We start from the raw sequence: 26719 nt of genomic DNA, 5'->3' as shown, positions 1-26719 counted from the left end.
CATAGTCGCTAACCGCGTCAAGCAACGGTAGGCAGTGAAACCGTCGCGTGCATAGCGATAGAAAAATTTCCTCACTGATTCCGTAGAAAAATCTTTGCTACGGATTTTACTTTCCGTCTCTAAGCTTTGCTACGGAATTTTCTACATCCGTCGCTGGTTTTAGCTTTGGATTATTCATTTCTGTCGCTGATTTTAGGGACGGACTAAAATTTTCCCTCGCTTTGTTTAGCTGCAGAATGTGATATTTCGTCGCGGATTTTAGTATTGGATTGTGGAACATAGAGCGACCAATATTTATTTTCCCTCGCTTGATAATAAGAAATCAATATTTGAATTCCCAAAAAAATATTTAAGATACCATAAGAACTATACTACTTAGAATGACAAAATAAAGAACTTTTTGACAATGAGAGTAACAAAATAAAATTAATAGATTACCAAGTATCAATAACATGAGCCATATATATTTGGCCATGATTCCCATACAAAAAGCAAAGGTGAGAATTAAGCTAAGGCAGGAGCTCATACACTATACAAAAGTGGCTCCTTGACCTGTGATTTTGGCACATTAATTAGAAAACACCTCACCTTGATGCCTATATTAATTAGAAGCATATAGATATCTAAGCATGTCTATTACATAATCAAGAGACTTCACATGCATGCATGTACAAAAGGAAGCCATCCCCTATCTAGTAATGATCATCCATATAAGTAACAAGTTAGACAGAAGGAGAGGAGGTAGAGGTAGGAATAGTTGCGATGTTGCTGGCTTGCAAAAGAAGTTGTACGGTTTGTTCCAGAGCCTTCAATGCGTTTTGAGTTTCAGCAAGACTTTTTTGGGTTTCAACTAGGCTCACCTTTGTTGCATCAAGCTCAGTCTTTTGTTCCAAATTCTCTGTAACAAGATCTATAACCTTGCCTTCCAACTCCATTGCATAGTCTCTTCTGCGTCTTTTTGCGTTCCTCTCTTCAACTCCTGGTCTCTCATAGTATGAGTCTGCTGATGCTCCCATACCAAATACTCTTCCCTTGTCAGTCCATCCACCTGTTGCCTCAAGGAACAACTCGTCCTCTGTCTTTTGATTCTCACTCTCACATAGAGAGTTTGTAGCTTTTTTCTCCTTAAAGTCATTCTGAAAAATAGACAAGTAAACACGAATTTAAAATGGATGCATAATTGATCTATCTCGAACCCAAACACGTGCCACACTTGACAACACCAAAAAGAAAATTGTATAAATGGAAGGTATACAAGCTTAGAACATACTAAGAATAGACACAAAGAATTAAGGAGGCTCATGTATATGGTGTTGGATGTTATATTTGGTTGGTTATCAGGATGTTATAATTAGCGAAGATATACAATTTGCATGGCTCATCTACGAAATATATATCATTTGCCTGGCTTATAATTAGCGAAGATTACCTCATCCTTGTGACAATATTGAAATTCATATATTAAAAAGGTATTATGCTTATAATATGTATACTCTACTTGTGCGTTATTTATTTCTTAGTCCCATATAGTCTACTTTGCCTCCTTGTAGCATATAAAACAACAAAAATTATGAATGCCTCATCAGTCATCATGCTAAATCTTCTTGGAAACTGACAATCAAAGATACAACAAACCAAACTTAGTACTTAAAAGCTATAAATACTTACCCAAACCGCTTGAGCCTTGTCATTAACGAATCGTCCACTACCATCAGCATGGCACTTGTAGTAAAGCTCAGCTGCAGTTGGCTTACGTCCCAACTCCTTTTTCTATTCATTGTGTATTTGAAAAAAAGACAGGATCGATTTATGTATCAGTACACATGAGCAAAAAATAACAGATGTAGAAAAAAGACAACTACTTTGTAAACAGCCAGACACTTCATGTCAATGAACTAAGCATGACCTTAATACATCAGAAAATAAAGAAATCTTTATGATAATACAACCACTACAAGAAATTGGTTAATTACCAACCGCTAAAATTGGTTGGTAAAACGCGAAAAACGGTTGGTAAAAGATTTTGCGACCGCCAGCGGTCGCAAAAAAGCGGTCAGTTTTCACCTGGACGGTAATTTAGGAAACTCCAACTGGAATGCGGTCGCTAAAATTTACCGACAGAATTAGCGACCGCCACCTAAGCAGTCACTAAATTAGTGACCGCCAAAGCAGTCACTAAATTAGTGACCGCTAATGCAGTCGCTAAATTAGCGACCGCCTGACGGTCACTAAATTAGCGACCGCTTTGGCGGTCACTAAATTAGTGACTGCCTTTGTAGCGGTCACTAAATTAGTGACTGCTTTCGTGGCGGTCACTAATTTAGTGACTGCTTTGGCGGTCACTAAATTAGTGACTGCCTTGGGGGCGGTCACTAAATTAATGACTGCTTTTGTGGCGGTCACTAAATTTGTGACTGCCTTTGCGGTCGGTAATTATGCAAATATCATTTGCAGCCAATTTTGTAAAATCGCATATATACCTGTAAATATTATATATGCCTGTATATATACGAATTTATATAAATTCTGTAAAATCGTATGAAACCTGCTCGATGTTATAATATTAAACATGTTCAAAGTCATACAACAAAGATTCATAATACACATAATGTTGTTCAAACATGTTAATACGAAAAGTTGTAACTAGTTCAAACTAATACAAGAATACTAACTACCTAACACAAAGGTGTCCCGCCTCCGGGTGGATCTCGAGGGTCCTGCGACTGCGAGAAAGGAAAACCAGTACACTGACTGAACATCCGCTCGTAAGACTCCATTGCCTTTTTCATCTGGGCGGCATGTTCTTCTCTTTCTTGTCTCTCCCTTTCTCTCTCTTGTCTCTCCCTTTCCATCTCCCTTTGGTGCTGTAGTCGCTCTGCTTCTCTTTCTTCTCTCTCCCTTTGCCTCAAAAGTAGATCGTCCTCCATAGCCTTTAACATCTGATTTTTTGTTGTTTCAAGCTCAATGGATTTTTGGGTCAACTGTTGTTGAGTCTCTTCCAATCGAGATGACATTTGAGAATAAATAGATGGGGTGTATGAGCTAGAAGAACTACCACCCCTTCTAGATGGTGCAAAGTATAGAGAGGCTCCACTACCCAGCCCGGGGACCTTTCCCTTCTTTCTCCCACCTACTGTCTCAAAGTAGATTTGGTTGGGATCTTTAGCAATGCCTTTTTCAACACATTCAGCAACATTTTTTTCATAGTTTTCCTACAAGAATTAAAATGATTATCACCCATGCATAAATAATATATTAAATGGAGCACATTTAAACTTAAAACATGTTTCATAAGCTTTGTCTGAACTTGCTAAGTCACATTCAAAGGTATTTACTCACATCTAAGGCCTATTTGGTCGTTAAAGGTCACATATAGGCTAAATAAGGCATTTTCGGTCCCATTTTTTAACTAAATCACCTAGGGACAGATTTTCAACTTAAAATGTGTTTCATAAGTTTAGTTTGAACTTGCTAAGTCACATTCAAAGGTATTTACTCACATCTAAGGCCTATTTGGTCGTTATAGGTCATATATAGGCTAAATAAGGCATTTTCGGTCCCATTTTTCAACTAAATCACCTAGGGGCAGATTTTAAACTTAAAACATGTTTCATAAGCTTTGTTTGAACTTGCTAAGTTACCTTGATTTGCTTTGCTTTGCTACTACAAGGGACTTTCCCTTTACCCGGTACTTCCTTCGTGTGTGTCTTCAAATATAAGTCACCAGCTGTAGGCATCACACCTCCACTTTCCTTTGCCTAATTATACAAGTAATTTTTGTGAATAATCAAATTAGTAACAACGTTAAATGAAATTTAGTTACATTATTAAACTTACCATTTTCTTTGCAGCCTCAGTTGTGGAAATGGAACCTTGGAAATGTGATGGTTCAACATTGTTGGTTAATGAACCCCCTCTTCTATTTTTCTTAGCCTGCTCAGATCTTTTCTTGAATTCATCATCATCCACGTGCTTCATCATATCTGCATGCACTTTCTCAGACATCCAATCTGGCTTCCTTCCATTACTCTTTCTTGTTATTTGGTAGTGGATGTACTTAACCCGTTTATATGCATTTGCATGGTAATCACGCACAGCAAGGTGATCAAACTCAGGCAACCATTTATAGGTCCTCTACACAAAAGAAAAGAAAAGAAGGATATTTTGTTATGTTACAATTATAGCAAGTTGAAAAATAAAAAGTGATACATTACATGATATAAAATTGTGTAAACCTTGAACAGAGTGAACCAATGATCTTTTGTATCCTTGTCAACTTTGGTATAACACGTCCAAGGACTCTTGAAATATTTCTGGATGACGTTAGTAATATCCCGCGAAATGGAACTGTGATCAAACCTTACATAGTGGAATAGGAAATAACACAAGTAACGTTAGTTTACAACATTCATACAGAGATAAAATAATTAAAATGTAACTCTAAATCTTACCAAAGTTCACCCGGTGCCATCCAAACGACTCCAGAATCCTCAGCTTCTTCATTTACTTGTGAATCAGGTACCACCTCTTCAGAGTATTCACCTTGAGTTTCGTCATCATCAAAGTAGATAAAATAACCAAGCATTAACATTAATAAACTTACGCTACATATATAATTACCTAATAACAAGTAACAAACAACTACAGATTGTCTAACAAACATAAATTTATACAACCAAAATAAAAAGTTCAATGATAAGTTCAATAAACAACAACATAATTCAAAGTTCAATCATAAAAGACAACACATGTCAAACTCCAATCATAAGTTTACCAAACAACTACATAATATTTCTTGAACCTAAAATTAAACAACCAAATAGGACCAAAATCAGCAATATCAAGTTAATCGTCGTATCCATCAGAATCATCAGCATCATCATCATCACCATCGTCATCATCATCATCAATGTCATCATCACCATCATCCTCATCCTCATCTTCATCATCCTCATCCTCATCACTCATACTATCAGCATCACCATCATTAATATCGTCATCATCATCATCATCATCTTGATCTTCATAATCTGGGATCTCATCTGGAGCACAAAGAGCTGAAGAAACCTCATTTGCATCTTCTTGTAGAAAGTCTAAGTCAACCGGAGCATCAATCACAGACCTTGCCTTAGTTTTAAACACAGCCCACCATTGGGCTTTATCCCTCTTCAAACTGGGGTAGTGTGCAAAGTATACTTGACTAACTTGGTAAGACAATACAAACGGGTCATACTTTGGGTATCTCTTAGAATGATTGACCTCAACAAGTTTGTATTGTTCATGAATGTTCATACCCTTCACGGAATCCATCCAGCTGCACTTAAACAAGATTGTCTTGTACTCTTGAAGCTTACCACAATAAGAAAGTTCAACCACCTCCTCCAAAATGCCAAAGTAGTCAACTTCATCAGGACTTTGTACACACACTCCATAATTCATAGTTGACTTGTGTTTGCCGTAGTCATGAGTTTGAAAATTATATCCATTCGCATAGAACCGGCTCCATGTCCTTACTTGTCTAGAGGGGCCCATCGCAAGCGCCCGTGTCACATCATTAGGACTCAAAGACCGGAGAACCTAATTCGTAGAATTAGTTAGTAATTTTTTTTCCCTTTCAATGACTAGTGTAAGTAATATTGTTTATGAATAAAAGCAAAATACAATTAATCTCACATGTGATTTAAACCATTCAGGGAACTGGGCTTCGCATTTACTCCAAATATCCTCCATTACTATGTGAGGTTGAGTTTGGAGAATGTGCTCCTCAAATTTCCTATGGTAATTAAGGAAATAAAGGTTAAATACGTCGTTAGAAGAGTTTACAATAATTAAATTATAGTTTTTTACCTTTCATATTCACCTAAGATGCCACTGTTTGCAAGCACATAAAGATGTGCTCGATCATACTCCATGTCTTGCAAGAAGCGCAAACGGCCATTAGTAGGTGCACGACCACAATCCACCCTGAACATCTCGGGGATATTAACGTCATGTTGGTTCTCAACAACCGAATGGACATTTCTTCCTAGATCCCTTGCTTTGGTGTCAACCTCAGGTTGAAAATAGTGGGAACAAAAGTTCGTAATCTCCTCCATTAGGTAAGCATTGCATATGGAGCCTTCTACACGTGCCTTATTTCCAACCTTACGCTTCAAATGGTTAAGAAACCTATAAATTATGTAAGTTTGATTAATAGTTACTAGTAAACATATAAGATATTTAAAGTAATAATTTATTTACGCTAATTTGTATTATTTTGATTACCTTTCAAATGGGTACATCCACCTGTACTGGACGGGACCACCAACCTTTGCCTCATGTGGAAGATGAACTGGCAAGTGTTCCATTGAGTTGAAAAATGCAGGTGGAAAAATCTTCTCTAGCTTGCACAAGATCTCAGCTATATTCTTATCCAAGCGATCTATGTCACTCGCTTTGATAGTGGGGGCGCATAAGTCTCGGAAGAATTGACTAATCTCTGTAATTGCCTTCCAAACATGCAAGGGAAGCAACTCCTTCAAAGCAACCGGAAGTAACCTCTCCATGAAGACATGACAATCGTGGCTCTTCATTCCATACAGCTTGCATGATTGAAGATTAACACACCTGCTCAAGTTTGAAGCATAAGCATCCGGGAATTTCAAGTCTCGAACCCATTCACATAACACCTTCTTTTGAGCCTTGTCAAGTGCAAAGGGTGCTTTTGGCATGGTTTGATTTCCATTTCCAAGCTCTAACTGTCGACGTTTACAATACTTAGCCATATCTTTCCTTGCACTAGTGGTGTCCGAGGTGCTACCTTTCACATCCATCACAGTGTTTATGAGTTGGTCAAAAAAGTTCTTTTCAATGTGCATGACATCCAAGTTGTGACGAAGAAGCAAATCCTTCCAATATGGGAGTTCCCATAGAATACTTTGTTTGAACCAACCCATTTTGGCACTCTTCAACTTCTTAAGAGCTTCAGGACCATCAGTTGCTTTAGGCAAGTCCTTCACGCATTGCCACAATTCTTCTCCACACATTATATGCGGACCCATGCCATTTTCAACTTTGTTTTTACAGAAAGCTGTTTTATTCTTTCGAAAAGGGTGATCATGTGGAAGGAATTGTCGATGGCAATCAAACCATGAAACTTTACCTCCATGTTCAAGCCAAAATGCCTTGCTTTTATCCATACAATAAGGGCAAGCCTTCTTTCCGGTCGTGGACCATCCAGATAGCATTCCATATGCAGGAAAATCACTAATAGTCCACAAAAGGGCTGCGCGGAGGTTGAAATTCTGCTTGCTTGAGATGTCATAAGTCATAGCCCCAACCTCCCATAACTGTTTCAACTCTTCAATGAGTGGTTGCATGTACACATCCAAGTTTCCTTTAGGATTTTTAGGACCGGGAACGAGCAAAGAAAGGAACATGAATGGTCTTTTCATACACATCGATGGAGGCAAGTTGTATGGTGTAAGAATAACTGGCCAACATGAATATTGGGATCCAAATTTACCATGGGGGGCAAATCCATCCGTGCACAAACCAAGCCTGACATTTCGTGGCTCTGATGCGAAATTAGGAAAGGTTGTATCCAAGTGCTTCCACGCTTGACTATCACTAGGATGTGCGAAGGTGTTTTGAACTCGGGGATTCTTGGCATGCCAAGTCATATCCTCCGAAATGTTCTTGGTAGCATACAACCTTTGCAACCTCGGTGTGATTGGAAAATAGATTAGAACTTTTGCTGGAATAAGCTTACCCTTTGCAGTCTTCTTATACCGATCACTTCCGCATACTCTACATTTATCTAACTGTGCATCGCCTTTCCAGAAGAGCAAACAACCTTTAGGGCATGTGTGGATCCTCTCATGAGGAAGTTCCAAGCCCTCAAGAACCTTCTTTGTGCTATTGAAAGTTCTACCCATTTGGTTGTTATTTGGAATCGCATCATTCATCAAAGATGCAAACCCATCCACACACTTGTGTTGTAAGTTGAATTCACATTTCAAACTTGCAATTCTTGATGCCATCTCCAACACAGAGAGTTTGCTCCCTTCATATAATGGATCTCCAGCTGCCTTTAGAAGGTCTATAAACTTCTTAGCTTCATCATTTGGTTCTTCTTCAACTGAATTACCCTCTTCATTCACCAAATGCTCTTGATTATTTCCAAGAGCATCAATAACCATATCCCGATATTGATTTGGCTGAACACTCGAGGACTCTACTAAGCTTTCCCCTTGACATATCCATTGATAGTAATTACGAACAAACCCCTTCTTGTACAAATGTACTCTAACTGTTTCAGTATCATGAAAACGCCTGTTATCACACAAGGGGCATGGGCATCTTATTTTGTCACCATCATTGCATGTTGGATGCTCTTTGCAAAACTCAATGAACTCTCCAACCCCCTTGAGAAAGTCGGGCTTAAGATTGCGCCCGTCGAGTCTATTATACATCCAACTACGCTCTCTTCTTTTCATGATACCAAATTCTACACATCTCACAAAAAACATGTTACTAATTAACCACACCCTACACATCTCACACCAATCATGCACTAAACCTACTATTTCGTCTAACTAACATTTAAATAAATTCAATCATCACTAGGTAACTTTATAACGCTCGATGATTTCTAAATAAGCAGTCAATTATCTCGTCAAATAATTTTCTAAATGGAAACATATTCTCTTTACTTTTTGTTGTTTCTCATACAAATTCAACAAAATTACCTATCAATACATGAATTAAAAAAGTTAATAAATTAAACATTTTAAATAAGCATTAGCACATATTTAAAAACATTATCACATTAGCACATTTTTTAAAACATTAGCCATTATAATGTTCTTGACTATACTTTAGTTGTACATTAGCCACTATATTTTAGTTTCCCTTTTACTATAAACTCAAACTCGATTGCTCATAAATACCACCTACATGCTTCCATTAATATCATCCTTCAACCAAATACCATCTATCTAGCTTCTCTCTTCTTTCTTACTTCTTAAATAATTATCCATGGATAATACAAACAACACTTCTTTTTGCTACGACAATAACAACAACAACAAAGTAAAACAAGATAATAATACTAGTAGTTATTATTATGTTGATGATCATGGTTCTCATATGATGATGATGATGGGTTCATCATATTCATGGCCACCAAGGTCATACACATGCAGTTTTCGCAAGAGGGAGTTTAGATCTGCTCAAGCACTTGGAGGACATATGAATGTCCATAGAAGAGATAGAGCTCAACTAGTATTCAGGCTACGAACACTTAATCATTTCCCCATGAGACCTAATAATCTTCCTATTATTATCTCTAATAATAATAATACTAATACCATTAATCTTAATCTTCCTCCATCAACACCATCTACACCCATAAGAAGATTGACGATTAAAGTAGCAGACACTGATACTGACAAGGTTTCAATTGTGTAAAAAAATTGAACCACATAAAAAAAGTTAGGGTTTGGAAAAAATTGAACCACAATCAATAAAGCAAAAGGAACTAAGATTACCTGGTTAATTGAACAAACACATGTGCCGACGGCTCGCGAGAAAGAGTAACAGCGGCGCTGGAGGTTGGGGCTGGCGGCGCTGGGGTACCGTGCGCGGCTGGGCTGGGTGGGTCGTGCAATCTGGCCGAGTCGGGGGGTTAGGGTGGGGGCAACCGACTGCGTCGGGGGAGGAGGGGAGGTTCACCGGCTGCGTCGGGGGAGGGGGGTGGTTCACCGGCTGCGTCGGGGGAGGGGGGGTGGCTCTTCAACTTTCTATTTTTAATTTCTCTAAATTGGTCGAAGGAGGAGGAAGGCAGACAAGCATTTTTTTCTTCTTTTAATTTAGTGACCGTTTTTTGGTCATTGATTATTTAATTTTTTTTTAACTTTTTTTTAAAGTTTAGCGACCGCTTTTTTGGTCGGATATATTATATAGGCGGTTATTAAAATTTTAAATTTATTTTGAAAATAGTCGGAATTTACCGACTGCTCATTAGTCGGAATGGAAGTTTATGCAGTCGATAAATTTACGACTGTTATGAAAGCGGTTGGTAAATTTTAAATTTACCAACCGCTCTACATTCGGTCGGTAAATTTAGCGACCGTTTCTGATTCGGTTGGTAAATTTATTTTTACTGACTACTTTCACGTCGGTCGGTAAAATCAGTTGGTAATCAAGCGCTTTCTTGTAGTGAACTTCAAAATAGAATGATTTTAATGTGCAAATTATAGATTACACCAGATATCAAAATATTGGCAAAAACCAGAGGATAGGAAAGTGTGTGCCAAAGTATTATACCAGCATGGAGCTTATCCAAGGCATCAAAATAATTCATTTAATTAAAGGAATAGGAAGTACTTTTTGCAAGGAAATTATTACCAGTTTTAACATCACTTCTTCAGTCGATATGGAACCCTGACGATGGTGAATCTTCTGATTTCCATTGCCCTTCCGATTTTTCTTACATTTCTCTGATTTTTCTTGGAATTCTTCAGTAGATCTAATCTGAACCATTTCTTCTCTTATGGTAGGAGGACACCAATCTGCATTGTAGTCAGGATCCGTGCAAACTTTTGACACCATATCAGAAAGGCGCCTCCTGCATTTTGATTGCCACCCCTTCTTAACCCGCTTAGCTATCGATGGATCCCAGGAGAATTCAAGCTTAAATTCAATATGAAAGGATCAAGTAAGGGAGTAATCAAAGGATGAATCAAATTCCATAAATGAGAGCTAAAAATGAATAATAATATGCTAAATATATGGAAATAAGACATAAACTTGAGAAAAGATAAACCTTAAAAGCATTCCACCACCTCAGCCGAACTTGTGGGGGAGTCATTTTCAAATTGCAATAGGGTCCTTTAAAGTATGTCTTATACGACGTCTCAGAAACTTTATCAACCACATCACAATGGGGAAACCTGTCAAAAGGAAAATGTAAAAGAATACCTCACTCAATGAAATAATACATAAAATATCCTACATCAAACATATTTATAAATATGTTAATTGAATGCAACTCACCACAATTCATCAGGGTGCAGCACTGAATCAGTCTTTTCAGGGTTTCCTGTCTCATCGGATACATTTATGTTACCATTATTATCAAGATTGACATTACGAACGGTTGTTTGGGGCTCTACATGAACCATGTTTGTTGCTGCTTGGGTCACAGAATTAGGTGACTGGTGAAGAGTGCTTGCTGCTGTCACAGACCTAGAATTAGACATCTGATTCAATGTGCTTGCTGCTGACTGGGGCATAGTACTAGGATTCGGGCTATAGTTATTTTCTGGAGACATCTGATGAAGGTTCTCTTCACCAATGTGAGGATTTTCCTGCCCATTAGTACGATAGCCTGGTGGTCGAATGATGGCACCTCTCCCGTTCAAACCACCTCTACGTCTATACGACATCTGCATGTCAAGTATATAATAAACATACAACTTAACATATTAATCTACATATTATAAATAAACACGACACAAAACTAATTCTTAATATCAGATTCTTTTTAAGCTTCTTAAATGCTAAATATACATAATCCTTGATGCTTAAACAGTTAAAGTAGCATACCTTTTAATGATTAATTATCTACTTACTCCAATCAGGTAAAGTAGAAAATAATAATTGTTAAGTGTCTGGTAGCAACTTTCAGTTATTTCTATCAAGTCAGACACCTCAATTGTAGAAAAAATAAGCAGCCAGTCAAATTTAATGCTCATAGGCAGCCACATTTTCATTCAAGTCATTCCATTAGATGCATGAATATAAGAAATTCTTCTAGGACTAAGGGGATGAATTAAGGGTAATCAATTAATGGATAACTAAAATATGGGGTGAAGTCGCGGTGGTTGAGGAAGGAAGGGATAAGACCATAAGGGTATTTGTAATCATTCCTCTATCTCTCCCTGCTTTTAACTACCACTACCTCGTCCACTTTACTACCTATCCCCCGATCTCTCCACATCCCACAAATGCCTTACTTTCCATGGTAGTTTACAATAGATTCTAGCATAGCATTCTAGCCCCTAACTTTGGATCTGTTATGCCAAAGTAGAAACACCACACAGCAGGACACAAAATATTTTTTACTCCTTGACCTACTTGGTAAAGAATGCTAGACCTTTAACAAAGTAATGGAAACCTCAAATTGAAAAAACTCCATATTAATTTTTATATTTTGGTTACTTCACCTTTTTAGTATCAGCTATACTTTTAGTGTGACAAGCAAGTGAAACAACTACTGAGCTCATCCTCTCTAGTGCTGGAAATACTTACAACAATACTCTCTCAAGAGCTGGCAATGGTCGTAACAACACAAGAAGCAGAGACCTGAATATGGCTTAGTACTATTTGCCGAAAATGAAATATGAGGTAGTAATGTGGAAGTATTCAAATACATTACATCAAAGAAATATTTACTGTAATAAATAGAAAATTCAACACTTAAATTACTAAACAAACACTGGTCAACTAATCAGGGACAAAAAAATAGACAAATGCACAATTATCTTAGGACAGAGGTACTAATATTTTTACATAGAATTGATACAGGTTAAACCTAACAAGGATAACAGAAATGAACAAGACAAAAACACAAATTTTCAGTTCTATAGTTCTGTTCTTCAAATAAATGAACAACCCCACAACTCCTGATATTCCAAGTGAAATCTCCATTATTTTATTCAAAAAACAATGCTAGCTAAATCCGTAATAATCACTAAAAAAGGTAAAAACAAATAGTCATTCAATTCATTTGGACCTAAATTACCAATTGCCAAATATATGTTAGCTTTTAATCAACTGGAAAAGTATTGATAAAGCAAAATTTGCAGCCAATCCATCTAACTTGAGAACTCAAAACCATAAAAGATACAAATAAATTTAAAACCACTTGAATTTTGGGATAAAACCCCCAATTTTACTAACAATCCATGTTCTAATGTAAGAGATAAATTCAGGAAACACATTATTAAAATTTGTATTCATACAAATCTGTTCAAAAAAACCTATTATGAATATGAAAAATGGGGCTTTATTGAAGAAAGATCAACATCATAGTATTTGAAGAGTGTATTCTTTCTCAAAACAACAATGGCACATCGAGAATACAGAACAAAAATCATAACAAATAGAAACCCTAAAATTGAATTAATTACCTCTTGTTGTTGATGTTAATCCTTGCTTCTCCAAGCTTTTCCCTTTCAAATCATAAATAATTTAGAAATTCAGTAAAATAACAAACATTTTAATGGAAAAAATGAAGAGAGAGAGAGAGGAGGAGGAGGAGTACCTGGGTGCTAAGAGTCTTCAACTGACGATTTTGGGGGTTAGGGTTTTTATTCCCTATGAATGAAGAAGAGAGGAAGAAAAGGGCGGACTTATTTAGGTTTTAGGGGGAAGTAGGCGGGTAACCAAAAGTTCAGCGCCATCAAATTAATTTGACTTCAAATATCTTGAAATCATTTTCTCGCCATTTTTAAAAAGGAAAAATAAAGTCAGCGACGAATATTTTGTTTCTGTAGCTCAAATGAACGACGGACAATCTTAATCTATCGCTCACTATCGACGGGAAACATTTACCATCGCTGGGTTTAGCTTCGGATGGTTGAAAACCGTCGAAAAGTTAATTTAGCAACGAATTGTGTTTAATCCGTCGATATACTTGAAACGGAAAAAATTCGGTCGATATATTTCCGTTGGTATACAGCCGAATTTTTGTAGTGTGATAAAATAAATAATTGATCCTTTTCAATTTTTAATAGACATTAGCTAGGGTTCAAGAAGAAAAGAGGTTGTAAGATTTTTGTTAACAATTTCAACATTTACAATAAAGTAGGTTCTATTAGGGTACCCTCATACTTGGATTAGGGGATTTAGCATTGAGCCCTTGAGTTAAATTGATAACTTAGGATTTAATTAACTTATGGTATCATTTTTTGTTTTCAATTGGATTCAAGGTTAATTATTTCCGCTACGTCAATGGCTTACTTCTAGTTGTGATATACTCCGTATATATTATTATTGATGTGATAAGAGTACATTACAAGAAATTATTTATACCAATAACGACGGGGAATACCGTTGCTAAAGGTCAATAAAGACGGGATTTCTTGTCGCGGACCCATCATGAAAGGGCCGGGGACCGTCATTGATGGAAAATCCCGTCGTAAAAGGCATTTGCGACGGTTGCTTCCCTCTTTCTTTGGTTGTTAGCCCCGTCACAAAAGGTCTTTTGCGATGAAATTTTACTCCATCATTATTGGATTGTGACGATTGTCATTAATGACCCAAATTTTAGTAGTGGATATATTGTTTTGACTGCGTCTTTCTATTATATGCTTGATGATGTTCGTGGCTTCTTTTGCCACCATGGGTATTGTATTAAATCAATGTAATTATCATTTCTTAATAGTCTCACATCACTAATTAGTCATTACTTTTACAAGTTATACTAATCATCAAATGATCAAATTTATTAAAGCATACTTAAATCAAGATATATTGTAATGTAACAAACTAAATTAGACTAAAAATAAGATATATAATAATGTAATTGATCCATTTTCTATTTCACGGAGCATCATCCGGGACACTAACTAGATGTACTTACAAATTACTAACGTGACTATATTATTAAATACGGAAATGATAAAGGTCGCAACATGCGACCTTTAAGCCGTGTCACAGTAGTGACGTGGCACGCCTATGTGTCATAGATGTATTAGGAAACTAAAATATTTAGATTATATAACCTATTATACATGCCATAAAAAAGGTAGGAAAATCTTAATATTCTAATTTACAAATTTAATAATATAATTTTTTATTTCAGAAAAACAATTCTAATTTATATAGGAAATTAGAAAAAAATACTTTTAATTATTTATATGATATATGAAATTAAAATTAAAATTACATTTACTAATTTATATTTAGAAAATAAAAAATACAATACATTAGAAAATAAAAATCAGGTAAAGGAGAAAGGTGGGGTTTTAGTCTTTCGGTTTGTTTCAACCTTCAATTTCCTGCACTGCGATACCACACTGCGATACCACAGAGCTCTCCTCAGTCCTCCCCCAAACGGGAAAAAAAAAAAAAAAAAAAAAAAAAAAAAAAAAATTCTTCTTCAATGGGCGACCATGGTCTGCAATTAAGCCAGGTATTTGTTTCTCAATCTCTCTTTTTAGTTTCATCAATCAATCATCAGTTATATAATTATCATCAAGCTAATCGAAAAAATTGGGCATTAGAAATTTGTGGATGAATTTGCTTGTGGATCGAATTGGCTTGAAATCCATGATCGGTAATGTTTATAATCGAAGATAGATATTATGCAATTTAAAGATTATACATATGTAGAAGATAGATTTTTCTGGGTTTTAGTTCATCTTGTGAACCGTTATTGGAACTTTAATTGACAAATTTTCCCCTATGACAAATTTTGTCCAATCTATATACTCTGCAATTCCCCCCTAGGTAATTAACGGTTCCAAATTTTGTCCAATCTATATACTCTACTAACTCATCTTGTGAACCGTTATTGGAATTTTTTTAATTTGTGAATTTTTTTTTTTGGAATTATAATTGAAATTGTGAACCGTTAATGTTAGGATTTTGCTGTCAATAATAAAGATATTTAGTTTTCATAGTTTTCATTGAGATAATTTGAAACACCACCCTTCAAAGTGTAGAGGTTCGTGAAACCCTTTTGTCTGTTAAAAACAGTGTAGAAGATGAAATAAATAAAGCTTCTTGATATTCAAATGAAATTAGATACTTTATGTAAACAGAAAAAATAGATGGAACAACCTGAGGATGGTAGAATATGCTCCAAAATTATTAATTACAGTAGAAAGTGGAATTTCTTCAATCTTTTTTTTTTAATCTTGATAAGTCAATATGATAAATGTGAAGCTCGGAGTACCACCACCTTATGCCGTTTCTGCTACACCCTAACTTTATCAGGATCACAATGCCATCAGTGATTTTTTGGTTGGTTATGACTTAACTTGTCAAAGACATTGAGGCCAGATGAGGATTACCAATTGAACTTGGAAGGGAACCTGTTTTTTGCTACTCATTAGCTGTAGGGTTTCTATGCGACAGGAGATGTGAGATATTTTGCTCTTGCCAAACGCCCTCTTTTAGGTAATTGGTAAAAAGCTGGGGAGGGATTTGGATTCAAGGGCCTTTTTAGTGTTATACAGAGTAATAGCTAAGGCAGGCTCTTTTTTGAAGGTTAAAATTTTGTACGTTTTCTCAGTGACAATACATTAAAATATCTGTTTTATCTTTATTGACATTCACTAAAGGGTCTGAATCAGTCACCTGAAACAGAATACACAAAACATAATACAAATTATTAATACTCAAAACTGAAAAAATCTTAGACTGAACAAACTGAATCTAAAAAACAAACTGGACTGATTACAATGCACTTAGCCAATCTCTATCATTATCACTAATTGTACTACCACTGATTTTCAAAATTCAATGCTTGATGTCAACCTTGAGAGCCTGGACCAAAGCTTAAGCTGTAGGAACTGCAGAGTTCCTATCTTTCCATATTATGTAGGAACTGCTGGTTACATGATATAATAAAACAGTGGATGGCCAGGGTTTGCAGGTTAGAAAGGAGAAAAAATAATTAGTTTGTAATAAGATCCATATAATATGATTCTGCTTGTTAAATAATATGTTCATCTTCTTTAGTTAAATATGATTCTGATTGTTCAAGATTGAGTACTTGATTTTTTTTTGTAGATGGCTTCTCAAGAACCTGAAGATCTTGAGCTTGTCGAAGTACCTAAGGTGGGCATGTCGTTCCCGTCAATTGAAGATGCATTTGATATGGTACAAAAGTATGCGTTTTCTGTGGGTTTTGGATTTGTGAAATTTTCTCATTCAACCAATAAAGCGGGAATTTGTGTTTATCATAAGTTTGCTTGTCACAAGGGAGGGACGAGGAAGGAAAGAAATTACAAGAGGGAAAGGAAAAGACCAGTGGCGAGAACTAATTGTCCGGCTAAAGTTAATCTTGCACAAAGAGAGGGTGGTCGATGGAAAATTACACAAGTGAATGTGGAACACAATCATGACATGGATCCAAGAAATTCTCGGTTCTTAAATGCGCATAGGACTGTGCCATCACTTTTAAAAAGAAGATTCGAGATGTTTGATGCAACTGGTGTTAAGATGAGCAAAGTCATTAGAGCAGTAACTGCAGAAGCTGGTGGGCCAGAGAACATGCCTTGTCTACCTAGAGATTGTCGTAATTATGTTGATAAAGCTCGGAGGGAAAGATTTGGAGGAGTTGATGCTGAAGCTCTTTATATCCTTTTTACAAGGATGCAGAAGGTTAGTCGAGATTTTTATTTTGAAATTGATGCTACTGTAGATGGTAGGATGAAAAATGTGTTTTGGATTGATGATAGGAGTCGTGCAGCTTATAAGGAATTTAATGATGTAGTAACTTTTGACACCACATATTTGTTAAACAAATATAAAATGCCATTTGCCCCATTTGTTGGAGTAAACCACCATGGTCATTCCATATTATTAGGGTGTGCTTTGATTAGCAATGAAGAAGCTAAAACATTTGAATGGTTGTTCAAAACTTGGTTACAAGCAATGGGTGGAAAAGCACCCGAAGCCATAATAACAGACCAATGCCCTAGTATAGGAAAGGGAATTAGTATCGTATTCCCACATGCTAGGCATAGGTGGTGTTTGTGGCATATTCTTGTAAAGTTTCCTGAAAAATGTGGGGGATTTAAGAAGTATGACGAATTGAGAAAGGCATTTTTGGATGTAGTATATGAGAACCTGATTGTGGATGAGTTTGAAAATAAATGGGCTCAAATGATAAAAGATTTTAAGTTGGAAGAAAATAATTGGTTTCAAACTTTGTATGAAGGAAGAGAGAAATGGGTACCTGTTTTTTTAAAAGATAAATTTTGGGCGGGAATGTCTTCCTCACAGCGAAGTGAGAGTATGAATGCATACTTTGATGGGTATGTACATAGCAAAACACCACTAAAATCATTTGTGGAGCAGTATGAAATGGCATTGGGTGACAAAATTGAGAAGGAAATATTCGCTGATGCTCAATGCATGAATGCAGATATTCGATGTATGACTACGTTTGAAATGGAGAAACAGTTCCAGAAAGCGTACACCCATAATTTGTTTAAGAAGGTACAAGATGAGCTTATGGCAATGGTGTATTGTGAAGCAGATTTAGCAATTGAAGATAGTCTTGTATTTGAATACAAGGTGACAGAAAGAAATGATATAGGTGGAGGAAAAGGAACTTTTGCTTGCATACATTCCCAATAAGATATGTCTTCACTCCAATCCGAGTTAACATGAGAAAGCACAAGCTGCATTGCCTCAAGCTTAAAAAAATAATGATAAGTTAGTATATTGCTTCAAACAAGGGGAATAATATAGACAACAAAGGGTATATATTAAATACATGCATCTTACAAGTTTTGTTTTGACTTGCATATGGTATGAGCTATCCAACTTATAAAATGAATCCAACAAATAAGTTTTCTTTCTTTGGAGGTCAAAATAATAAGCAAACCAATGGTGGTCATAAGCAACCGGCATAATTATCTACAAAAAAAGTGATAAAAGTTAGGAAAAGTACATATCACAAAATGACATAATTTTTTATTTTAGAAAATAACCTACATGTTGGCACTCTTTTATAAATACTCCAAGTATAGCCAATTCTTGGATAAATGTATTGACTGACTTATCATTTCGTAGTTCATCAATGAAATTGCCGCCTTTAAGTGCCAATGCCTGTCAATCAAATCTATATTGTTAGAATATGTATATAATATTTTTATTATATACAAAATCCTTGTGATTAATTGCGTAATCTCCGTGATTGATTACATATTTGCCTAGTTTAGCCTACTTTATAAATGGTAATTGATTATGTACATATTCTCTCATTATATTTGCCTAATTTAGCCTACTTTATAATTTATGACCATATATTATAAAGTTTTAATAGACATAATCAAAACAATAAGCATTCTCTATCAATTACGAGTACTGTGCATCACAAACCCACACAAAACAAAAACAAACAAATCATTAACTGTAATTTTAATTATTTTATTCCATACAAAAAAGTTAAAAATAAGGTGTTTTGCTGAATCTCTTCGGTAGTACAAATTGTCAAATACGGAGTATCGAATAAAACTATGTTGTAGTGACCCAAAATCATTGACGACTTACGTGATTTAAACAACTTCTGTAACAGAGAGGAAAAAACAAACGAATGAAACCTTCAATTAATTAAGAATCGTTGCGTATTTGGGAACACTCAAAATACGAAAAAAACTTACTGACACATCTGGATCAAATGCATATTTTCCACCTTTAACTACTCCTTCCTTGTTCCACTCTATGTTCAATAAAAACATAAATGTCTTTACCACCTAATTGTCACCAACAAACATATTATTCATTGAAAAGATTTAAAAAAGTGAAAGTAAATACATACTTGACTTACCGGACTATTAACATGCTTTAGGACTTGAAGACAAGAATTTATCTCTTCTTTGGTTATATAATAAAGTGGCTTTCCATGGTTTACTCCAAACATTGCCACAATATCTTCATCTGAACGTAAGTTTTTATGAAAGAAAAATTATGAATGAAGGCATAATTTTACTACCAAAATAATAATAGAAATATAATAAGTACACACCTTTTGTTTTTTTGTGACTTCTTAAATATTGGAGGATCTTGTAGTCCTTATTGGACATCGTGGCCATTATCTTCTTTCTCACAATTATTGATGTATCAACTTCCCCTTTAATGGCTCCAACATCATGTAAATTGTCACAATCCTTATTTATTTTCTTTACATTACCATCTTCTTTACCCGCACACACTACATATTCCTCTTCATCAACTTGCTCCTGACATACATTTTTTACAACATCTTGTTCCAGAATTTCCTGATCATTTGCATCTTGTTTCACTTTCTCCAACTTTTTATCAATCATTATCCTTGCCCTATTTCGATATCGTAAGTCGGTCAATTTAACCTAACAAAAGTCAATATCGTTAATAAACTACAATATGATCTTAAAAATAAATATTATGAATTGATTGTTAATAACCTACATGGCTGGTAGTTTATTAGTTTTGGTCCCCATAAATTAAATATTACCTTCGGAGTTAGTAGTGGCAAGGGATTCTGCATTCCTACATCCTTAAACAAGGGTCTATCGGGTTCAGTAGGATGTGCCGATCCATATTGAAATCTATTCAAACACAATAACTGTATACAATAGAGTTAAATATTAGTGCACGAAAGTATGTAAATATTATAATAAATTAAAAGAAATTATGTTAGATTAAACCTTGCCACTTCCGAAACCGTTCTTCTCATCCCAATCTGCTTTGATAGCCTCTTTCATACTTTCCCGATCCCATGCAGCTATTCTAGCCCTATTATCCCAACAAATCGACTTTTTAATGTCCAAGCGGTCCAAATAGTAGATCTACAAAAATAAAAATAAAAACATAAATATTGTTAATTAATCCTAAATTAACTAATATTTGTGTGAGTTTGTGATGAGAATAACTACTCCAATTAAGGTTTTCACTTACGAGCAAAAAGACAATGCATCCTCCAAATCCTCCCGCTTTACGTGTGCTATTGCACTTGTGTTTTGAAACACTCGCTTTAAACTTCTTTATAGCCACCACAAGATGATCAAGAACAAATTGAGCCCAATTATATTTGGCTGGATCTTCAATACTTAAGACATTTTTCAATAACTGAGGGCTAATCATATTACTCTGACTAGGACAAAGAAAATTTCCTAATGTATACAAAAGGAATAGTTTCTGGAACTCTTTTTTTTGCATGTCGTTGTTAAACTTACTTAAAACTTTTGTATTATCAATCCCACCTTTTGTCCTATATATCTTGAGCTCTTTTTTGTATGATTCTTTATCCTTACATTTAATGGGTACTGTCAACACATCATTAGGAATCCCTAAAATCCATGATATATCATCCGCAAATATATCGACAGAAACATCATCTCTTAATTTCAATTTGCATTTATCTGGATCGAAACGACTAACTAGCCAATATGCAAGTTTTCTATTCACCTGAAAGTTATCCATATGCATCAAATATTCAAAACCAAATTCTTTTACCCATTGTTGTTGTACTTCACTCAAACAAATTGTTAGTGCAAGTATTTTTTCTGGACAACACCTCACATTAGGTACCTGACATAAAAAAGAGTTTAGCTATTATGATCAATCTCAAGTATAAATGTCAATGAGCTATAAATTAGGTGCATATATTTGATGTAATTCATACCGCCGTATGACCTTCTTTTGCTTCTTTTCTTTCAAACTTCTGCTTAAAACTTCCTCCTTCGCTATCAATAGTTCTCATTCTATTTTGACAAAATAAAAATAAAAATATATCAAGTATTACATCAAACTGAATATTGCCTAGCCCCCAAACCTAAAAAATATGGCAAAGTGCAAATATATAAAATTCTTTAAAAACTTTCTAAGATTCCAATATTTGCACTTCTCCAAAATCCAAAATCTACTAGTATGTTTAAAGGAATAAGAACTTTACCTTTTCTCACCATTCTCTTTTAAATCTTTTGCATCTAGATTTCTTTTGGCCATCTAACACTAGTGTTCTCTTGGTGTTCTGTAAATTCAAACAAATTATAAAGGATAAGTCAAGAAAAACGTAGGGCAATTCACAGGGCAATAAAAATCTTCATGGCACATGAACATTTACATCAATACAAGCTGGTGGTGGAGTCCGACTCAAATAATGCAGTAAAATGGTGCTCAAATCTAAAACCTGGGCCTTGGAACCTCACTTTTATTCTCAACTACATAGAAATGGCCAAGGAAAAAGGGGATAGGCATAGACATTACATACAAAGGCCGTGAGTCCAACACGGTAGCAGGTGCGCTAGCAAGGCAAGGCTTACGCAGACAAGATGATTTTGTCGTATGGTTATAACTGTTGTAAACCTTAAAATAGCATAGAGTGCTTCCCCTCACCTTTTCAATTACTTTTTTGGGCATATGTAATTATTTGGTGCATATATGACAATGACTATGCAAGAGAAACGAGACCTTTAAACTGCAAATTAGTAATGAAAATCATATCTGCTAGATTTAATCAAAATCTAATAACTATCAAATTCATTTGTACACAAACACTGAAGCAAAAACCCTTTCAATAGCCAATTGCGAACAGATACAAACTTTTCAATTGCTTGTAATCGGACCAAAATGCAAATGGGCTGGACCGATTTGGAACCCATGCCAAAGTCAATAAAATAACAATAAATTATCCAAAAAAAATAAACGTAAACATAAACATCAGAAAACAGAGGATCCTCCTTTAAGAAAAACAGAGACTGCTCTGTGAGATCATAACCCACCCAATTGAATCAACCTAAATTTAAACACTAATTATCTGAAACATTAAGGATAGATGTGTAATCAACAATTGTCCAACCTATGGCTCCTCCCTCCATCTTAATAAAAGAACAAACCTCAATTATCAAAAAAAAAAATGCAGTAAAATATAATTCTTGCATAATGTCCGTAGCTTGTACAGTGTAGCGAGTCAAAACAAATTAGTATGAGGTAATTAATCATCCACACAATCTCCTAAGCAATGAACTAAATTATCAAAAGAAAGAAGAAAAAAATGCAGAGTACATCACAAATTTTTACGAGATAATTTAGACCAATGAGTTTTTATACATTCATAGTTTCATTCACAATTGAAAATTGGTTTGATAATTGAAACTGATTTTTGGGGATGGTAAAAAAGGTAAAACGCTTGCTGGGAATTTACGTTTAAATGCTTAATTGAATTAAAAATTGGGAATACGAATTACTGCAATTTGAAGTAGTAAAACGGAAGGGAAAGCGAATAATTGAATCAAGCGAACAATTAACATCGTTTTTCTTTTCAAACTTAATGCTTGATTCATTTACTAACCTTAACGCGTGTGATGTCGAAGGAAAAGATGGGTGTAATGGTGAAGTGCCGACGTGCCGTTCTTCCTCTCTATGGTGCTTGACTGCGGAGGAGATGAACTGCTTGGGTTAGGAAGATGAACTTGACGTGGTGTTTCAAATAAAACTTGCTAGACCTAATTAAAAACTAACCTATTCATTAAAATTTAAAATAATATTTTAAAGTAATGTATAATTGTGAATATTTATTTACATAAAATATATTATTAGATTATAATTAGTGTATTTTTTAAATTAAATTGATGTATTTTTTTAATTGCACAAAAAATATTATTAGATTATAATTTTTATTTTTTTAATTTGTAATTTATAAGATAAAAGGAAATATATATTTACTATGAATATAATAAAATTTTGTTTCCATCTTTGTATCGACTGCCTAATTTATATATTTTCATAGTAAAAATATTGAATTGATAGTAAAAATAAATCGGTGACATGTTGCCTACGTGGAGCTTAGTTGTACCAATCAAATATGGACACGTAAGATTGCGACACTATTTTTTTGTCGCAAGTTGCGACCTATATCATCGTCCTATTAAATAAATGATTAGATAAGGTTTTACTAATAATTAATAAATTCATAGAAGTGTTACTCCGTAAATAATAAAACCCACGAAAGTTGCATGCGCTATCGTTTGGTTAGATGAATGAAGGGATTTGTAATGCACAGATTATAAAACTCAAAACAAAACCAGAATTGTGGTGAAACAAAATCTGTATTTCAGATTAATCAAACACCTTGTTGAAATCTTGTTTATAAACCATACTAGAATACTTCCGTCTACTTTTGAATAATCAGTAGTAAATTAAACAGCTTAAACAAACAACGTTCCTTGTGTTAAATTTATAACGGTTCCTGCTTGACGAGGCGCGGGGCTGGCTTCACATAAACTCCTATGGAGGTGAGGCCTGTAGATGAGAAACTGCCATAAAATCCACCAAATCTGTTAATTGGACCAAACTGATAGCTAAAACTGAAAGTGTGAGACCTAGCTTTCCGTTGAGTTTCCAAAAGGTCCAAAAGTCCTTTGGTTGGTTTGAATTGACAAATGACAATGAAGTTAACCCATCAGAATTGTGGTAGATACCACTTATTCCCGTGATGTACTCGTTAGTTCCGAATGCAACCGGCCTGTTCATTATCAAATTAAATTAAAGCAAGCACTACCAAGTTTAATTAGTTCGAAATAATTAAATAAGTTCTAAATAGGAGAGAAATGAGAGAAGAGAACCGTTTCAAAATACGGTCCACTATGCGACCCAAAGCAATTTGGAGAAAGCACTGAATTTCCAGCTTCATCGTATTGAAACTGCAGCGACCTTATACCGTAGTAACTATGTGACAAATTTATTGCAGTGATTTTGGTACGCCCCTTATCATCCCAGACATTGTTTGAAGCTCGACCAGCTGGGCCTATTTTTAATTTTTATGAGTGATTCCGCCATACCTAACATAACAATACAATAAGATTTCATTTGCACCCAAATAATAACGCCATGAAAACACTAATTAATGTCTAAAGTGCTCAAAATGCTCATTTGATTTCATTTGCACCCAAATAATAACGCCATGGAACCTAAAGTGCTCAAAATATTGCTTTCCAAGAAGAAGAAGAAAACGTCATTGTTTGAACATGTGGTTCCTTTTATATCACAAGAAAACCCTGATAATAACCCTGAAAATAGGAAATAAAGGTTAACATAACCAAAAAATAATTTATCAAACTCTAAAAATTCCAAGGCACACTTAACAATTGTTAAGAGCTACTTGTGCCCAGCCGTGTTGAAGCACATAATATTTATACGAATATAATTCTCATAAACCATATATAGCATTATCTAAAACTGTTCTAAACCTTAGTTCGGAGTACATGCTAATAGAGCCATACAAGTCGGAAATATGTATTCTTTCCAATTGTTATAACTTAGAATTAGGTCTAATTATTGGGCTGGTCAATTTAGAATCGGATGATAGTCAAATATTTCTATAAACTCGTATAGAAAGACGTAAATTGTGAAGAGAGAGAAAGAGAGAACTAGATAGTGTTCTTATTCTACGATGTTTACAAGAGAGGAAGAGATGAATGTGAGGAGAGGGAGATCGAGGATGAATGTACAACGATAGGTCAAGGAATTGTTAAGAGTTACTTGTGCCCATGTTGAAGCACATAATATTTATACGAATATAATTCTCATAAATCATATATAGCACTATCTAACACTGTTTTAAACCATAGTTCGGAGTACATGTTAATAGAGCCATACAATTTGGAACTATGTATTATTTCTAATTGTTATAACTTAGAATTAGGTCTAATTATCGGGTGGGTCAATTTAGAATCGAATGATAGTCAAATATTTCTAAAAGCTCGCATAGAAAGACGTAGATTGTGAAGAGAGAGAAAGAGAGAGGGAACTAGCTAGTGTTCTTGTTCTTTGATGTTTACAAGAGAAGAAGAGATGAATGTGATCGAGGAGAGGGAGAGGGTGATTGCATGTACAACAATAGGTCAAGGAAACTACTATATGTATTCCTTGAATATGTACCCATTTACTATCCATGCGGTCAAAGTAAAAACCTTTCACCGTCTTTAATAGCTTATAAACGAGAATTTTGTCGTGAAATGTTATTTTGTTAGACTTGTTCCAATGTCAATTTTAATAATATCGACTTTTTATGATTTTATTTAATATAGAATTATAAATATCAAAGATCAGATGTGTGTATAGGCGAGAAATGGGTACATTTTCATGAAACGGAGGTAGGACAACATATAATGCAAATAGTCAATTGAAACTTAGGTGAGAAATAAAAAAGATTTTAATTATGAAATGAACAAAGCACCAAATAGAAACCAATTAATACGTCAAATTACAATAACAAGTCTTAAAACAAAGATTGATTCATAATTTGCACTACTACTTAAAAAACCATAAACAGTAAAATTCAAACTTAGTTGAGCAGATGTGATTAATGAGTGAAGACTAAAGAGATACGGATTACTAATCAGAGTCATCATCAGGGTTTACATAAACTCCAATAGATGCGAGCATTACAGACTTCTGTTACCTAAATAAGTAATTGGAACGACTTAACTGTATATTGCGTAATACGAACTGAAACGATTGTCGTGCCGTGGCCGGACCATTGCTCTAAAAGACAATTCCGCGATACCTCCGGCTAGTGGGGAGTAATGACGTGATTAATGGAGCAGTTTCCAAAGTTAGTGGGTTGATTAAGTCTTCTGACTTAATCAAACCGCCCTTGACCAAAAAGAATAACCCGGCCCACAAAACCCACCCCACGCCCGCGAACCGCATTCGCCAAGTCCCAAGTCCCATGGCCCATGGCCCATGGCCCATGGCCCTCGCCCGAGCCCGGCCCGGCGCGCGCGTGTGTGTGTGTTGTGACCACCCATGCCACTCACATGCTTTCTTAAACAAATGTTTCCCTCAAACCCCCAAATATAAACATTGAATATGGTTTGTGTTTTTCCCATGTGGGACTTTTCATATTCCCACATTTTCCCACTCATTTTCTTTTGTTTTCTCACTAGGATTTCCAACAATCCCCCACAGGTCTGAAGATGAGAAGAAAAAGAAAGAAGTAAAAGAATTG

The 26719-nt window shown here is 35.2% G+C and overlaps 4 protein-coding genes across 8 annotated transcripts; 1 reads left to right on the top strand and 3 right to left on the bottom strand.

Annotated features, from left to right (window-relative positions):
- Positions 1-413: 413 nt before the first annotated feature.
- On the bottom strand, positions 414-13579 carry LOC110778237 (uncharacterized). Of its 2 annotated transcripts, XM_056838748.1 has the most exons (7): positions 13310-13579; positions 13176-13217; positions 11038-11429; positions 10808-10934; positions 10390-10674; positions 1669-1770; positions 414-1136 (listed from the first exon to the last, which is right to left on the bottom strand). In XM_056838748.1, exons 3-7 carry the CDS (start codon positions 11427-11429, stop codon positions 723-725), a joined length of 1320 nt encoding a protein of 439 aa, XP_056694726.1. In that variant the 5' UTR covers positions 13176-13217; positions 13310-13579; the 3' UTR covers positions 414-722. The 2 variants fall into 2 exon arrangements, with proteins under 2 accessions (XP_056694726.1, XP_056694727.1); XM_056838749.1 differs by lacking the exons at positions 414-1136; positions 1669-1770; positions 10808-10934; ... (1 more) ...; positions 13176-13217; positions 13310-13579 and adding exons at positions 2535-3212; positions 3642-3758; positions 3838-4134; positions 4236-4359; positions 4452-4542 and having other exon boundaries at positions 10390-10528.
- On the bottom strand, positions 4649-10383 carry LOC130469434 (uncharacterized). Of its 2 annotated transcripts, XM_056838747.1 has the most exons (5): positions 9531-10383; positions 6265-8488; positions 5848-6168; positions 5674-5773; positions 4649-5577 (listed from the first exon to the last, which is right to left on the bottom strand). In XM_056838747.1, exons 2-5 carry the CDS (start codon positions 8475-8477, stop codon positions 4846-4848), a joined length of 3366 nt encoding a protein of 1121 aa, XP_056694725.1. In that variant the 5' UTR covers positions 8478-8488; positions 9531-10383; the 3' UTR covers positions 4649-4845. The 2 variants fall into 2 exon arrangements, with proteins under 2 accessions (XP_056694725.1, XP_056694724.1); XM_056838746.1 differs by lacking the exon at positions 9531-10383 and having other exon boundaries at positions 6265-9524.
- Positions 13580-14665: 1086 nt separating the features above from the next.
- On the top strand, positions 14666-18283 carry LOC130469432 (protein FAR1-RELATED SEQUENCE 5-like). The gene is made up of 3 exons (XM_056838744.1): positions 14666-15181; positions 16786-17379; positions 18146-18283. The coding sequence occupies exons 1-3, from the start codon at positions 15152-15154 to the stop codon at positions 18158-18160; spliced, it is 639 nt and encodes a 212-aa protein (XP_056694722.1). The 5' UTR covers positions 14666-15151; the 3' UTR covers positions 18161-18283.
- On the bottom strand, positions 17988-23229 carry LOC130469431 (uncharacterized). 3 transcript variants are annotated; one of them, XM_056838742.1, is made up of 12 exons: positions 23060-23229; positions 21662-21739; positions 21392-21470; positions 20665-21297; positions 20415-20555; positions 20222-20332; positions 19754-20096; positions 19556-19665; positions 19389-19472; positions 18721-18834; positions 18511-18642; positions 17988-18419 (listed from the first exon to the last, which is right to left on the bottom strand). In XM_056838742.1, exons 2-12 carry the CDS (start codon positions 21712-21714, stop codon positions 18129-18131), a joined length of 2091 nt encoding a protein of 696 aa, XP_056694720.1. In that variant the 5' UTR covers positions 21715-21739; positions 23060-23229; the 3' UTR covers positions 17988-18128. The 3 variants fall into 3 exon arrangements, with proteins under 3 accessions (XP_056694720.1, XP_056694719.1, XP_056694721.1); XM_056838741.1 differs by having other exon boundaries at positions 19389-19481; positions 23060-23228; XM_056838743.1 differs by lacking the exon at positions 19389-19472 and having other exon boundaries at positions 23060-23228.
- Positions 23230-26719: the final 3490 nt, after the last annotated feature.

This window comes from Spinacia oleracea, chromosome 3 (assembly GCF_020520425.1).
Source record: "Spinacia oleracea cultivar Varoflay chromosome 3, BTI_SOV_V1, whole genome shotgun sequence".
Lineage (NCBI taxonomy): Eukaryota > Viridiplantae > Streptophyta > Magnoliopsida > Caryophyllales > Amaranthaceae > Spinacia > Spinacia oleracea.
Note: the sequence above shows the minus strand (reverse complement) of the source record. Positions and strands in the feature narration are given on the sequence as shown.

Coding starts and splice junctions, on each gene's coding strand:
- LOC110778237 (XM_056838748.1), bottom strand. CDS start 11,429: ATGTCGTATAGACGTAGAGGTGGTTTGAACGGGAGAGGTGCCATCATT. Junction 10,935..11,037: donor CTGCACCCTGATGAATTGTG/GTGAGTTGCATT, acceptor TCCTTTTGACAG/GTTTCCCCATTGTGATGTGG. Junction 1,771..10,389: donor AAGAAGTGATGTTAAAACTG/GTAATAATTTCC, acceptor CACAATGAATAG/AAAAAGGAGTTGGGACGTAA.
- LOC130469431 (XM_056838741.1), bottom strand. CDS start 21,714: ATGGCCAAAAGAAATCTAGATGCAAAAGATTTAAAAGAGAATGGTGAG. Junction 19,482..19,555: donor TAAAGCATGTTAATAGTCCG/GTAAGTCAAGTA, acceptor GGTGACAATTAG/GTGGTAAAGACATTTATGTT. Junction 18,643..18,720: donor TTATAAAAGAGTGCCAACAT/GTAGGTTATTTT, acceptor CTTTTTTTGTAG/ATAATTATGCCGGTTGCTTA.
- LOC130469432 (XM_056838744.1), top strand. CDS start 15,152: ATGGGCGACCATGGTCTGCAATTAAGCCAG. Junction 15,182..16,785: donor ATGGTCTGCAATTAAGCCAG/GTATTTGTTTCT, acceptor TTTTTTTTGTAG/ATGGCTTCTCAAGAACCTGA.
- LOC130469434 (XM_056838746.1), bottom strand. CDS start 8,537: ATGTGTAGGGTGTGGTTAATTAGTAACATGTTTTTTGTGAGATGTGTA. Junction 6,169..6,264: donor TGGATGTACCCATTTGAAAG/GTAATCAAAATA, acceptor CATAATTTATAG/GTTTCTTAACCATTTGAAGC. Junction 5,774..5,847: donor ATCTTAGGTGAATATGAAAG/GTAAAAAACTAT, acceptor TAATTACCATAG/GAAATTTGAGGAGCACATTC.